At 40.8% G+C, this 15,234-nt stretch overlaps 2 protein-coding genes across 3 annotated transcripts in view; both read left to right on the plus strand.

The window, feature by feature from the left end:
- LOC134656435 (polyubiquitin-C) overlaps positions 1 to 15,234 on the plus strand; it is a 90,151-nt gene that overhangs the window by 3,678 nt on the left and 71,239 nt on the right. The gene's annotated exons all lie outside the window — the stretch shown is intronic.
- Positions 1,295 to 12,591, plus strand: LOC134656434 (SURP and G-patch domain-containing protein 1-like). Of its 2 annotated transcripts, XM_063511964.1 has the most exons (13): positions 1,295 to 1,326; positions 1,470 to 1,618; positions 1,925 to 2,173; positions 2,368 to 3,314; positions 3,915 to 4,029; positions 4,708 to 4,890; positions 6,078 to 6,358; positions 6,536 to 6,702; positions 7,748 to 7,854; positions 8,536 to 8,646; positions 9,705 to 9,793; positions 11,781 to 11,865; positions 12,399 to 12,591. In XM_063511964.1, the coding sequence occupies exons 1-13, from the start codon at positions 1,324 to 1,326 to the stop codon at positions 12,574 to 12,576; spliced, it is 2,664 nt and encodes an 887-aa protein (XP_063368034.1). In that variant the 5' UTR covers positions 1,295 to 1,323; the 3' UTR covers positions 12,577 to 12,591. The 2 variants fall into 2 exon arrangements, with proteins under 2 accessions (XP_063368034.1, XP_063368033.1); XM_063511963.1 differs by lacking the exon at positions 1,295 to 1,326 and having other exon boundaries at positions 1,333 to 1,618.

Here is a 15,234-nt window from a genome sequence, read left to right on the forward strand (position 1 = left end):
TATGATAACTCATATTTCTATAGATCTCCCACTATCCCTACTAAAATAAATGAGAAAATAACTAGCTAGTACAGTCAGCAGCAGGTTGCTAAGCGGGCGAGGTGTTCAAAAATACCACGACGCGCTCTTATTCTACAAGGTGCGTCAAGATCATTGTGAACACCTCGCCCGCTTAGCAACTACCTATTGCTGCTGGCTGTACTAGGGAAGAGGTCCCTTTTCCTGTATTCCGTGCAGTAATTTTTGCATACTAATCAATTAGAGTTCGTAAATAGATCCGCGTTCCGGTTATTTTTATATGAAATTGTATTATTATTATTATAAGCCCTGTTTAGGAACCTAAAAAAGTCGCAATGGTCGGAAGTTTGGTTGCCAGCGTGTAGTCCAAACAGATTCATGAGTCCAGAGCAAGCAAGTTCCTCTAAATTAGCTAGGCTTTCGTTACCACTAAACCGAGTTGGTGGGAACTACTGGAAATATTTTTTCCCAGTTGTTACCAGTGGTAAAAGGTGGGAAAAAAATTCCCAGTAGTTACCACTGGTAACAACTTGGTGGTAACTAGTGGGAATAACCTGCCAACTCTCTAGTCTCTCTTAAATTGACGAGTGACAGAGCTATACGTAGAAATGTTAACGTAATAGCTTCGTCCCTGTCGTCAGTTACTGAATTATTAAAAAGGTCAAAATTTCTTTGTATAGCCGGTCAAACAAGTTTGTCAGTAGAAAAAGGCACGATATTCGAATTTTCTAAGTCCTTTGCGCTTGCGCCTACATTTTTTTTTAATTTACCGCTTATTTCTACTGACGGAAAGTGCTTGACAGAGTATATTTGGCATAAAAGCCGTAACACACTACCGCACCGTACCAAGGTCGCGGTGCGGTGTAGTAGTGTGTATCTGATTGCATAAAGGCCTGTCCAGACTGATTAAATTGTCCGATGTTGATGTGAAATTGTTCGATGATCGATATTACCGATGAAATGTGGTGAAGAAGAATATCAATTTGTGACGCTATTATTCGCGTTTGGGGGCATTTTTTTAATTTAGCGCGCTCAAATATGGCCATAAATTTAAAGCCCCCTCCACACACGTGCGCGAAGCCGCGAACGCGAGTATGGAGTCAAGTTCGCAGATCTGCGAGAGTGAATAAGTGAGGGTGAAAGTGGCCAAAATTGGCAAAGAAAGTATCGAAGTGGTAGGCCCTTTTATTTCATGTCATTTCGTTGTTGCTTTGCTTAGGCAGTATGGCTTAGAGCTTTAGCCTGTCCAGATGGACGAATAAAAAAAAAATTTGCTTATCTGTGGCGCGTCGTATACTTGTAAAAATGGTGTGTAGAATTAGAATTATTATAAATTAAATAAAAGAGGCATGAAATACACAATAATAATCAATACGCTTCTAGGATAACGTAGTGTTAAATTGACTTTGTGACGATTATTATAACTCGTGTCTAATATGAATAATTTTAAGGATAACAAGAATAAATCTGCGCTCAGTACAAGATGGGCTCAAATGTCGAAACAGGAACAAATTATAGAGCGGAAAAAGATGGAAATACAGGCGAAACTAGAGGCTCAAAAGCAGGCTGCAGCTTTGGCAGCCCAAGCGAAGTTAACAAAGTAACTAGTATTTTCTATTTGCTTAGCACTTTTTCTCTAAAATGTGAGGTTGGAGGTTTGTTCCCCGGCCTCTAGCTTCTGGGTCAATTATTTGGACTTGTTAGCCCCACTTGAAATCTTCTGAAGTTAATGCCAGTTTGATTTTTGACACTTTCAGTGCCAAGCACCCCATTTCCAATACAAAATTAACATGTTACCTGTCGTGTTTTTGGCACTGAATTTGTTAAGCTCATTTATACAATACAAATACTCTTTATTCCATACCTCAATAGAAAAAAACAATAAAAAGTACCCTAAAATTTTCAGTTTAGGCTCAAAAGATGACAAAAACCCTTCAAACATCTTCTCCAACGATGGCAGCTTCATGAGCCAGTACAAGGCTTTGCTAGAAAAACAAAAACAGGAGAAGGAAGATAAAGAGAGACAAGCACAGCAAGAAGAAACTAAAGCTATGGCTGCCATCATGCCGGAGTATTCTGAAGCTCCTCATAAAGAATCAAAGGAGTATTCACACCATGACCATAATGAGAGACGGAGGTCAGACAAAGGCAGCAGGTATTTGACATGATACAATAATTTTGACTTTTTCTGCTTCTATAATATTTCCTTAGTTCATTACTTCATTACATTACAAAATCCTTTGTCAAAATAGTCATAGTCCCTTCAAGGTAACATTCAATTGCCACCATCAGAAGTTCAAAATACTCAATGAAGCTAAATATGTTTATTGTACATTCTATTTGTTTCAGAGATAGACGTAGATGGAGTGACAGAGGCAAGAACCGCCCTAATAGTCCAATGGATGACAGAAGGCAATCAGACAACATCCCACCACTAATGCAAATTCCATTCATGCCACCAGACCAAGACCCAAACCATGATAACTGGCAGGGAAACAGAGACCCTAACTCTAACGGAGAAGGGCTTGAAGGCATGGGATATCCAGACTCTAATATGAGACATATGATGAGACCAGGCCCGAATGTGGGTCCTAGAGGTCCTGGACCAAACATGGGCCCTGGACCTGGACCTAATATGGGACCTAGACCAGGAATGAACATGGGACCTGGTCCAATGATGGGACCAGGAGGCCCTAACATGCCCCCAATGCCACCAGGCGGACCTATGCCTCCCGGAGGACCTATACCGCCTTTCATGGGCGGCCCTCCTAACTACCCAATGCCTCCTAATTGGGGTCCTAATGGACCAGGCGGACCCTGCGGTCCGGGCCCTATGCCTCCTAACATGTGTGGCCCTAATGGTCCAATGCCGCCTTTCTTTGGCCCGCCTTTCCCCCAAATGCGCCCTAATGGTCCACCAGGCCCACCTGGTCCTCCCAGACCTCCCGGTCCTCCTAACTCAATGATGCCCCCAAATTCAATGAATAATGGCCACATGCCGTTCATGGGTCGTCCTCCATTCGGTCCCAATGGCCCCAACTTCAATAACGGCAATGGCAACATGCCGTTTATGCCGCCAAATATGATGCCGCCAAACAGCATGCCCAACAATATGCCACCTAGTAACATGCCTCCTAGCAATATGCCTCCAAGTAGCATGTCTTTACACAATATTCCTGAACCAAAGCCTTTGGATTCAATGCCGGAGATGAACATACAGAACATTCCCCCGCCCCTGCCTCAGCTCAGTCACATTCCATCGCCAAAGGACGAACCAACATCACCAGCAAATCAAGGTATTATGGTTTTCAAAATAAGTGTCTTTAATTTTATGTTAGTGTAGTATTGAGACTTTAAAGAGATTAAAGTATCTGATGATTTGGCCAAAAACAATTACTAGTTGTTAGATATTGATTTGTAAAGTCATATTGTAATAATAAAGCCTCTATAAATTATGTGAATATATCAATCTGACTTGAGTGACTTGTTTAATTTATAATGGGTGGTCGTTTTTTGTATGGGCAAATAATATTTAAAGTCATACCTCCATACAAAGCTTTTCTAAATTAATGCTATTGAGTTACTTTTCAGCCAAAAATTATCACTAAGCGAAAGAATTGAAACGGAAAAATAGCTATTATTAAAAATCTTTGCTATGATTGGGCAACATTGACATTTGTTGATTCTCTGAATTTCTCTGTTGATTTCCAAATTTTGTTTACTAATAACATTATTTTTTATAAGATAGATAAATAAATCTTGAATAGAGATAGTATTCAGATGTTCAGCCACCCTAACGCTCGGCTTTAACTCGATAATTTAGTATAGGATAAGAGTTGATAGATAGGCAAGGTAGGCGTGGCCACTAGACGTTGTTGTTGACTCGTGGTGTGCAGTTTCCTCTGCAGATTGGCCGCCATCGGTGCTCCGCGCTGCCACGGAGGTCGCCAGGAACGGCGACCACTGGGAAAATGTCCTGAAGGCAATTCACTCACAAGACCAAAATATGTGGTAAAACTCTTGCCACCGTAGCCTTGTCCCTACAGGATATGTGCTGTATTCTTTTTTTATTATATTATTTTTCTACAATTGAGTGTGATTGGTGCAGTGTTATAATGTAGTTTATACTCTTGTTTAGTAAATAGACTAACTTTTTATTTACTGGCTAACACTAAGCTTTTATAAGTAAGCAGATTACCTTTCCGTACTTTATAAACTATTCATTAAGATCGTCGTCAGAACCTAAACCTAATAAGATTTCTAGAATTGCTACGGCTGAATTTCAACTCGCAAAATTTCATATGTTATTAATTTATATGATGAAAATGTTTTTGCCCAACCAAAAATAAAATTGGACAATGTTTTGATGATTCAACTTAATTCTTCGTGTCAGAATAGTCGTAGCCTAGCCTAGATGCCGCTGCCTCTATTTGATATCGTTTTGAGATTTTACAATTATATTTTATTATTTCATTACATAGAAATTATTTTCAGTCAAAGACGTATTTTAGGGTAACAATAAAGCTATTTACCAAATAAGAGATGTAAAAATATACCAACTGAATGGAATCAATAACCCACATTTATAATACTGCACTAAAACAGAACTATAGGTTGTAAGCCTCATCTAAAGCATCCTTTGGCTTTTCTCTCTCTACCAAGTAATTCTAAAGGCGTATATATTTCCAGGTTCCTTCATAATACGAATTCTAAGGAGTACAAGGAATTCCGGGAGCTAGTGGAAAAGTTCCGGAAGGAGAGCCCGGAGAGGAAGCCGGAGATCAAGCCTGAGGATGTCTATGAGCCCGAGTTCTGCTTAGATGAGGATTATGACAGTGATGATGATTACAAGGCAGCAGATAAAAAGTTTAGGTAAGATACTAGGATATAGCAACTGACAATTTGTAAGCCTTATTGGAAAGACACCACCAAAGTCAGTTAACTAAATCAAAACAGTCATCCTAAATCTTGTTGGAATGCACGAAGGCACAGAATAAATAATAGTACTAAGTACAGAAGATTCACTCTCTAACAAAACGCGTCTGTTACGATCAGCACAGATATGGCCGCTAGGTGGCGACAGCGGCACGCGCGGCTTATGGCTTTCCCCAAAATTGGGGCCGAACGGATGTACTTTTAGCTACCTGTAGCAAAGCGACGAAATCGCGGAGTGAGACACGCCTGACGAAGGTTGATATTGGTCTGTAGCCGCGTGGGTCGTGCGAGTTGATGTCTTTGGCGATCGAAGGGTTTTTTTATTTTAACCAATTTTACTGCCCATGCCATACTAAGCATGATTAGGTATTCTGGGTGTCCACTTTTTGGAAGTCAGCGCAAGTCAGGAAAATCAAAAATAGTCATGGAAAGTCAGTGAAATTCTGGAGAGTCAGGGAACAGTGTTCTGTTCTTAGAAAAAGTTGAAGGCATAATGCATAATAAATATGTCATATTAGGATACCAGTGAACATAGTTTTTAATTACAAGGCAATATTCAAAACAAACAGCAGCAATAGTACATTACGATACAAGTGCGAATTACCTTTTGTACTGTTAAACAAATTAAGATGTATGTCTTCGGTTACTAACAAATTAAATTAACATGTACTTACCACAAATTAAGAGAAAGCAACATTATGCCGCTTATACGTGGCTTAAACACCAACTTCACGAGCATAAGAATTAAAAAAAGCGGCCAAGTGCGAGTCGGACTCGCCCATGAAGGGTTCCGTATTCAGGGGATTTATGACGTATTAAAAAAAAACGACTTACTAGATCTCGTTCAAACCAATTTTCAGTTTTGAGTTTCAGTTCACAGTATGGGGAACCCCCAAAATTTATTGTTTTTTTTTTCTATTTTTGTGTGAAAATCTTAATGCGGTTCACAGAATACATCTACTTACCAAGTTTCAACAGTATAGTTCTTATAGTTTCGGAAAAAAGTAGCTGTCACATACGGACGGACAGACAGACGGACGGACAGACAGACATGACGAATCTATAAGGGTTCCTTTTTTTGCCATTTGGCTACGGAACCCTAAAAACGTGTATTTCTATTTCAGTTTTGGCGACCAAGACTCCCAAAAACCCTGGAACCAGTTTAACCTAGGCAGCTCAGTGAAACGAGAGGCGAGCTCACAGAGCGACGACGAATCCGACAGCAAGCGGGAGCGCCGCAAGAAGAAATCTCGCTGGGGCGACGAGCCCCCGGTGGCGGATATCAAGCCCCCGGGCGTAATGGCTCCCTTACCGCCCGGCATGGCCCCTTTACCGCCCGGTATGGGCCCTTTACAGGGTATGCCGCCAATGCCGCCCGGTATGCCACCGATGCCGCCTCTGCCAGGTATGACACAGAATAAATAATGCTGGTAATGTATAAGACTAATAAAAAAAAACACAAGTATTGTTGGTGGCCCGCCCAGCGCAGACGCTGTGCCTTACAGAACCTGACTGGTTCAGTACTCAAATTATTACTTTTAATCTGTCAGCTCCCAGTGGCTCAGGTTAAAACATGTTACAGGGATAAAGCTTGCTAAAGTAGAAGACGATGGTTTCAAACTCACAAACGTGAACCGGGCCAACCCGGCTCTGATGCAGTATGCCATGACCAACTATGGAACCATAAACTTGAGCGCCGAGGATTGGAAGAAGTGTGAAGACAACTTCAAACTCAATCTGCTGTTCCAGGTATGTTTGAATGTTCCATAACAGAATTATTGAAATAACCATCTCACCACACTCGACCCACTCGGTAAAACTCTATTCTTAGAAATCTGAATTGAAGTTGCAGTTTATGCTCTAAATGGCTAAGGTTTGAATGCTTTCTCTGAAATATTTAAAGCCTGACCAGTAATATATGATCAAATTGTCAAGAGGGCGCTGTTATTCTCATGTATAGGGTGACAGTGACAGTTTCAGTGTAATATGAAAAAATTAGTTCAAGTGAAATTCCGCAACATATATGATCATATATTCCTGGCCAGGCTTTAATAGCATTCATTAATTTGAATTTGATTTCTGAATTCTTACAGCTGGTTGTTTGCTTGTGTTGATGAGGTGTACAATTTCGTTTTTTTTTTTACCTCGCTTTACGTATGCTTTACGGCTTTACGTCGTTATCACGATAAGCAAGATAGCGCTATTCTCGTTTATAGCGATATCTCGCTCGCACAATAGAGAGACGTGTGGATTTGTTCTGTGGTCATATTTGTTCCGACTGACTACCATAATAGGGTATTTGACTGTACATATTAAAAATAAATTATTTTACACCATGCATCAAATAAAGCACCAGAAGATTAATAGAGAAACGTAGACAGCAGTTATTTTTAGAGACAATTTCTATTTTAAAACCTGTATAAAACTATAAAGAGTAGGTAATTTGATCGTGACGTCACATGCCAGTGTTTCATATAAATTCCAATATCTGGGTGACCGAGCTTCGCTCGGAAAACATATAATAACTCGGAAATGCGCGTTTTCCCAGAGATAAGACCTAGCTAGATCGATTTTTCGCCCCCGAAAACCCCTACAACTACATACTAAATTTCATCGAAATCGTTAGAGCCGTTTCCGAGATCCCCGAAATATATATATATATATAAATAAATAAATAAACAAGAATTGCTCATTTAAAGGTATTAGATAGATAGATAGATAGTAGCAAAATCGTTTTGACAGTTTGAAAAAAGAAACTGATTTGACTAGTAGTCAAATACCCTATTGGTTGCAGGATATGTTGAAAAAGAGACAGGAAGTGGAGCGCCTGGCGGCATCAGGCAAACATAAGTACGAGTATGACAGCGACGAAGACACCGCTGAAGGCACATGGGAACACAAGTATGTTCTTTATTATTTTAGGAACACAAGTTATATGATTGAAGTATAGTCAGCAGCAGAAGTTGCTAAGCGGGCCAGGTGTTCAAAATGAAGTTGATGCGACTTTATTGTTAAGAGAATAAGAGCGCGTCAAGGTATTATCATGCCGCGATCAGAAAGGGATTAGAAATAACAGATTTCCATACACTTACGTCAAAATCAATATGAATTGACAGCTATCTCAATCCCTTTCTAATCGCGATTCAGTAATAATTTTGAACACCTCGCCCGCTTAGCAACTTCTGCTGCTGACTGTATCTATGCTTTAAAGAAACAGAAGCATAGTCTACACCCATTAGTGCTTCGAATACGACAGCTGATGTAGATGGCGCTGTACAGCTCCGTACATTATGCGGTATTTCTGGCTGTTAAAACTTGACAAAGCATTTACCACAAAAGATACGTCGCAGTACAGAGCCATCTATTTCAGCTCTTAATGTTATCCTTCTATAATAAATAAAACTATTGGTATTCTTCTTATCGTGTGAAGGGATCATAAACAAATGATATGTTGCCACCTCTAACCCCCGGGGTAGCTTTTATGAGGTTTTCTGTAGTGCACGTAGTTGGACACAGGGAACACTGCGTCATATGTTGCAATCACTGCATCACTATTGGTATTATAATGGGTGTATTTTTAAGGTTACGCGCAAAAGAAATGTACGCGACAGAAAAGTGGGCGGACGAGCTGACGAAACAAGCCGCCGGGAAACATCACATCGGGGACTTCCTGCCCCCCGAGGAACTGAAGAAGTAAGCGTTTTATTTAACCCCTCGTATGCGGCCTGTCAAATTTGATCATTGAAAAAGTGACCTTGACATTTAAAACAATAGATTTAAATTCTCACGCACGGATCCGTGTTTAAGCGTACGAAGGGTTAACTCTACCATGTCATATTGTGATGAGTGAAATACCCCAAGGGGCTCCACTAGCACAAACAGTCAACAAATCGCCTTGAGGTATCAATTTCATATTAAATATGAATATGACATATTTATTCGAAATAAATCATCTGTGAAAACTTGACAAAATACTGTTTACAGCATAATATATATAAGTCACTCTATGGTTTACAGTTTGTGCTAGTGCTGCACTCTGGTGGTAGAACATTGCAGTAATATAAACTACTAAAACAACATTGACGTTAAATTTCGCCTAGAAAACAGTTTTATACTTAGCAATAGAATAAGAAAAATATAATTAAATTATTTATTTTCTATACTATAATTCAATTTGTACCAATGTTATTACTTCTGTAAGGATGCCGATTTTTTGACATCCGCGGATGCGGATGCGGAAGCGGATTTTTAAAAGCTCACATCCGCGGATGCGGATGCGGATGTCAAGATAGGTACATAAAAAACGTCAAATATTACATTTTAGTAATTTTGATTTCAAAAAACCGGCCAAGTGCGAGTCGAACTCGCGTTCCAAGGGTTCCGTACATTAAGTCCCACTCACGCTTGACTGCTAATTTCTAATAGGTTTTTTTGGCTAATGACTAAATTACCTAGCAATCTAGCACTTACGCCGATGCTAAGACGTTCCTGTACCGACCTGTTCCACATCCGCATCTGCATTAAATCCGCATCGATTTTATGCGGATGCGGATGCAGATGCGGATGTTGAAAATAATGCGGAAGTTCCGCGGTTGCGGATGCGGATATTCGCAACATCCCTGTTACAAATACCTTACAGACTAACATATATATGCATTTTATATAAACTTAGAAACTTAGAATGACGAGGTTGAGAGAAAGCCTTCAAATTTGTATAGCCGATCGCATTTTTACCATGAAACAAATTTCAGATTTATGGAGAAGTATTCTGCCGTGAAAACTGGCAAGGAGCCAGATTTGAGTGACTACAAGGAGTTTAAACTGAAAGAGGATAATGTTGGTAAGCTAATCGAACGGTAAATTAATGTGTATCAATATAATATTTAAAACCTTCGCGTTTTGAACACATATTAACTCACATTTATAGACGGGTCTAACGCGAAATTTATTCAATTACCTTTATATACCGACGTTTCGACACAGGTTTCACTGGTCATGGTCGCGGCCAACTAAAGTCTCAGCAAAATGTCAAAACAGAGATTTGTGCAACTACCCGACGAAAAGTGTATGAAAGGTAATTGAATAAATTTCGCGTTAGACCCGTCTATAAATGTGAGTTAAATGTGTATCAAGTTAGGAAAGTCCAAACAGTTTTTGTTATCAATAGCATAATAATATGGTTTAATTTCGCTTCATTGGTACTTGAATAAAATTTGAAACAAAATGTTCAGTTCAGCGTTTTTTTTTGCGTTTCCTTGTAAGTAGCATTATAAAAAAGATGTGTTAATCCTTAAAAGGCCAAATTAACTAATTTAAGACAGCAAATTGTTGCTCTTATGCTTTCTAGTTTGCTTTTACTTAGGTATATAATTTGTTATAACACATATAAATATGCACATATAAATATAACACATATGCGGGCAAGTTTGTTGTGCCGAGGGTTATTAATTACTACGGCGATAGATGTCTTCATAAACGCCTTCCCTACATACTCAACAGCCTGCCCTCTGACATGAGACAGGAAGCCAATAAAGTAAAATTTGGTAAAAAGCTGCGTAGTTACCTCGTAAATCGCGTATAGTAATTGTTGAACATTATTAGTAACGATTGATGTAAACTATTTTGTAATATAAGAGAGTCCACACGATCACACAGTCAAACCGTGTAAACTGTTTTGTGGGACACTGTTCTTGTACAAGCTGTATATTTTTTATGTTAATAAATAAATAATAATAATAAATATTTAATAATCGATGATTTTCTCCATGTAAAAAGAGACACGCTGGAGCGCTAAAACAAATTACATTATTCGTACGAATGGATTAATCTGGGATGGAATGGATTAAATTACTAGACATGTAATTATGTACGTCGGACGTACATTTTTAAATGTCAGAAAATAGGGGTTACTGCCATCTGTCCACATACTGGGAAGTGGGACGTTCAATAAGTCACCTGCTATGACATATCTACTTGTCCAGAGAACTTTACACTTTTGGCACTCGAGTGTGCATTCTTGTGATATGTTTGTGCCAAAATGTATACAATTTGTGAATGGCGATGTTTGTTTATATTTGTCACGACATAACTTTATAAATGGCTTTCAAAATTATTGAGATGATTCAAAATTTGGTAGTTTCAATAGGCTACATGACTAATTTTCATTTATGGTATCTTTCGATCGGGTTTGTTTTTTGGATCAAATGTCTATATGGGGCCCATTGCAGGCATTGCATTAAATCAACACAATAGTCCAAGTCCGACAGTCGCACTTCACTCACGAAACGCCCCTCACAAAAGGATAAGTGAACGTGACGTCAAGGTCACTGAGATCCCATCTTGAAGTATGGACAAAACTAGAAAATTGCGTTTTTGTCCGTGAAATATTGCGTTTATGTATATTGTTGCTATACAATATTTTTTTGGATAAAATGTACGGAATCGAATGGTACCCTTAGTTTTTTGGAAGTAATAAAAAAACTTAAATTTTGAAACTTTCAGGTTGATAAATTGCTCATTTGCTATCTATTTTACTAGATTTTGTTACAAAATTGAACATGTGTCATCATCCCTATTTAACTCTGACACACATAAAAAAAACTTTTTTTTTCTTGGGCTTGTGAGCTATGAGTAGTACAGTCGCCATCATAGACATCGAGGCGACCAAGGTGCTCACAAATATCTGAACTCGCCTCTATTGTCAAGGCGTTAGAGTGCGGGTTCGGATAATTTGGAGCACCTCGGCCGCTCCGATATATCTAATGACGATTGTACTAGTACGCCCAGTCTTGGGCTGGACTGCATTTGTTAATGATTTGTGTGTATAGGTTTCAAAATGCTGCAAAAGTTGGGCTGGAGCGAGGGTCAGGGGCTCGGCTTGGAAGGCACTGGTATCGTCGACCCCATCAACAAGTTAGTACAATTCTCATAGAACAGATTAAAATAGAAGAAACTTTATTCAAGAAACGCTTAAGGGTAACATTCCATTTCTGACCGCAGCTGCACTACTGGTACTGAACGCGTCGCTGTTACTGTCAATTTCCATAGTAAAATGAGCAGTAGTGCAGCTGCGGTTGGAAATGGACTGTCACCTTAACTTAAACTTGATAAACGTGGGACATAATAATTTATCAGTAACATCGAGGTAAATACAGATGTAACATCAAAATAGCCCAGCACGATTCTGCTGATCTGCCGACAAAATATTACTTAATAACTAAGTTTTGATATTTTTTTGCGGAGAAAGAGCTCGAAGGCAGCTCATTCGCTCATACTTCGCGTCATTGAAGGTCATACTCGACGCTTCAACAAAAAGCCTGAGCTGGACAGGATTCACAGGATAAAGCTTGAATAAAGGTCTATTTATTTGACCTGTAACTCGTCCCGGATTTGGTACTAGCTTGACCGTACCGTATTTGGCATTTGACCTCGAAATTATGTAACAGGGCCAACCAACCGGTCGCCAACATGGGCCTAGGTGCTGCCTCCTCTGACGGGGTGTCTCCTGATGACGATGAGTTCGACGCCTACAGGAAGCGCATGATGCTCGCTTACCGGTTCAGACCCAACCCTCTGGTGAGTACCCTATGTCAGTGCCACAACCGGTCGCCAACATGGGCCTAGGTGCTGCCTCCTCCGACGGGTGTCCCTTGATGACGATGAGTTCAACGCCTACAGGAAGCGCATGATGCTCGCCTACCGGTTCAGACCCAACCCTCTGGTGAGTACCCTATGTCAGTGCCACAACCGGTTGCCAACATGGGCCTAGGTGCTGCCTCCTCCGACGGGGTATCCCCTGATGATGATGAGTTCGACGCCTACAGGAAGCGCATGATGCTCGCTTACCGGTTCAGACCCAACCCTCTGGTGAGTACCCTATGTCAGTGCCACAACCGGTCGCCAACATGGGCCTAGGTGCTGCCTCCTCCGACGGGTGTCCCTTGATGACGATGAGTTCGACGCCTAGAGGAAGCGCATGATGCTCGCTTACCGGTTCAGACCCAACCCTCTGGTGAGTACCCTATGTCAGTGCCACAACCGGTCGCCAACATGGGCCTAGGTGCTGCCTCCTCCGACGGGTGTCCCTTGATGACGATGAGTTCAACGCCTACAGGAAGCGCATGATGCTCGCCTACCGGTTCAGACCCAACCCTCTGGTGAGTACCCTATGTCAGTGCCACAACCGGTTGCCAACATGGGCCTAGGTGCTGCCTCCTCCGACGGGGTATCCCCTGATGATGATGAGTTCGACGCCTACAGGAAGCGCATGATGCTCGCTTACCGGTTCAGACCCAACCCTCTGGTGAGTACCCTATGTCAGTGCCACAACCGGTCGCCAACATGGGCCTAGGTGCTGCCTCCTCCGACGGGTGTCCCTTGATGACGATGAGTTCGACGCCTAGAGGAAGCGCATGATGCTCGCTTACCGGTTCAGACCCAACCCTCTGGTGAGTACCCTATGTCAGTGCCACAACCGGTCGCCAACATGGGCCTAGGTGCTGCCTCCTCCGACGGGTGTCCCTTGATGACGATGAGTTCAACGCCTACAGGAAGCGCATGATGCTCGCCTACCGGTTCAGACCCAACCCTCTGGTGAGTACCCTATGTCAGTGCCACAACCGGTTGCCAATATGGGCCTAGGTGCTGCCTCCTCCGACGGGGTATCCCCTGATGACGATGAGTTCGACGCCTACAGGAAGCGCATGATGCTCGCCTACCGGTTCAGACCCAACCCTCTGGTGAGTACCCTATGTCAGTGTCACAACCGGTCGCCAACATGGGCCTAGGTGCTGCCTCCTCCGACGGGTGTCCCTTGATGACGATGAGTTCGACGCCTGCAGGAAGCGCATGATGCTCGCCTACCGGTTCAGACCCAACCCTCTGGTGAGTACCCTATGTCAGTGCCACAACCGGTCGCCAATATGGGCCTAGGTGCTGCCTCCTCCGACGGGGTGCCCCCTGATGACGAGAATAAAAGCGTGTCAATGTAATTTTGAACACATCGCCCGCTTAGCAACTTCTGCTGCTGCTGACTGTACTAAGTAACAATAAAAAGATATTTTTTAGGGTACCGTACCCAAAGGGTAAAAAACGGGACCCTATTACTAAGACTTCGCTGTCCGTCCGTCCGTCTGTCACCAGGCTGTATCTCATGAACCGTGATAGCTGGACAGTTGAAATTTTCACAAATGATGTATCTCTGTTGCCGCTATAACAACAAATACTAAAAATAAAATAAAATAAATATTTAAGGGGGGCTCCCATACAACAAACACGATTTTTTTGCTCTATTTTTTGTTGATGGTGCGGAACCCTCCGTGCGCGAGTCCGACTCGCACTTGGCCGGTTTTTTTTATTATTATTTTAAAACACTACATAAATATTTTACATGTCATTTCTCGTTTGTTACAGAATAATCCTCGGCGACCGTATTATTAAGTAAATTAGCAATACATATTTTTCATTATACATTAATAGTCTTAAAGAGTTTTATTATGGTGTATGTCAACTAAGTTCTGATTTTGATTAAACAGTATATATGTACTTGGTATTAAAAACATGAATAGAGTCTGGCTAATGAAAGTTGAGCCTGAGATCAAATATCAAATATCAAATATCAACATTTATTCAGCAAATAGGCCACAAGGGCACTTTTACACGTCAATATGGAATTTACATACAGCAAAAAAAAACACATCAATAATTATAAAATACAACTAAGCCGTAAATATCAAATCAAACTAACATAGAGATGTATAAAGCCTCTAAATGTCGAATTACAGAAAACGCAATAACAATAGTATTGAAAAAAAAAAACACAAAGATACAAAAACTATAATCTAAAATTATTTAGAGATGTAAATGTCTCTAAGTGTCATCATAACTAAAAGATTAAAATATATAGTAGTTAATCAAATTATCCTTAGAGATGTATAGGGTCTCCAAGAGTCAAAATCCTGTATACCTAATTAAAACATTCATTAAATTAAAGAAAATGATAGTAAAAATAAAATAGCATACGAGAACCGAATGAGGTGTGTCCATGTAATTATACTCAAAAATAAAGTTACTAAATATAATAGCTCGTGTTAGCTTAAATAGACCAGTCTCCACAAACAGCACCCGTTCACGAGTATGACGCGTATCTCAGCCATCGCCTCTCTCAACCTTCATTCGGGAAAGTGGCGACCCGATCAACAACGCCACCGTAAGCAAAGACTTTTAAGCGAGCATGACATATTCAAGCTGCCGGGCCATATTAATATTTAAATTGTAATAACG

Source organism: Cydia amplana, chromosome 18 (genome assembly GCF_948474715.1).
Source record: "Cydia amplana chromosome 18, ilCydAmpl1.1, whole genome shotgun sequence".
Taxonomy (NCBI): domain Eukaryota; kingdom Metazoa; phylum Arthropoda; class Insecta; order Lepidoptera; family Tortricidae; genus Cydia; species Cydia amplana.

What these genes read in the sequence shown, in the direction of transcription:
- LOC134656434 (XM_063511963.1), top strand. Translation starts at nt 1,455, where the DNA reads ATGAATAATTTTAAGGATAACAAGAATAAATCTGCGCTCAGTACAAGA. An exon ending in GCAGCAGATAAAAAGTTTAG is followed by an intron (nt 4,891 to 6,077) that starts GTAAGATACTAG and finishes TTTCTATTTCAG; the next exon opens with TTTTGGCGACCAAGACTCCC. An exon ending in GAAGGCACATGGGAACACAA is followed by an intron (nt 7,855 to 8,535) that starts GTATGTTCTTTA and finishes TGTATTTTTAAG; the next exon opens with GTTACGCGCAAAAGAAATGT.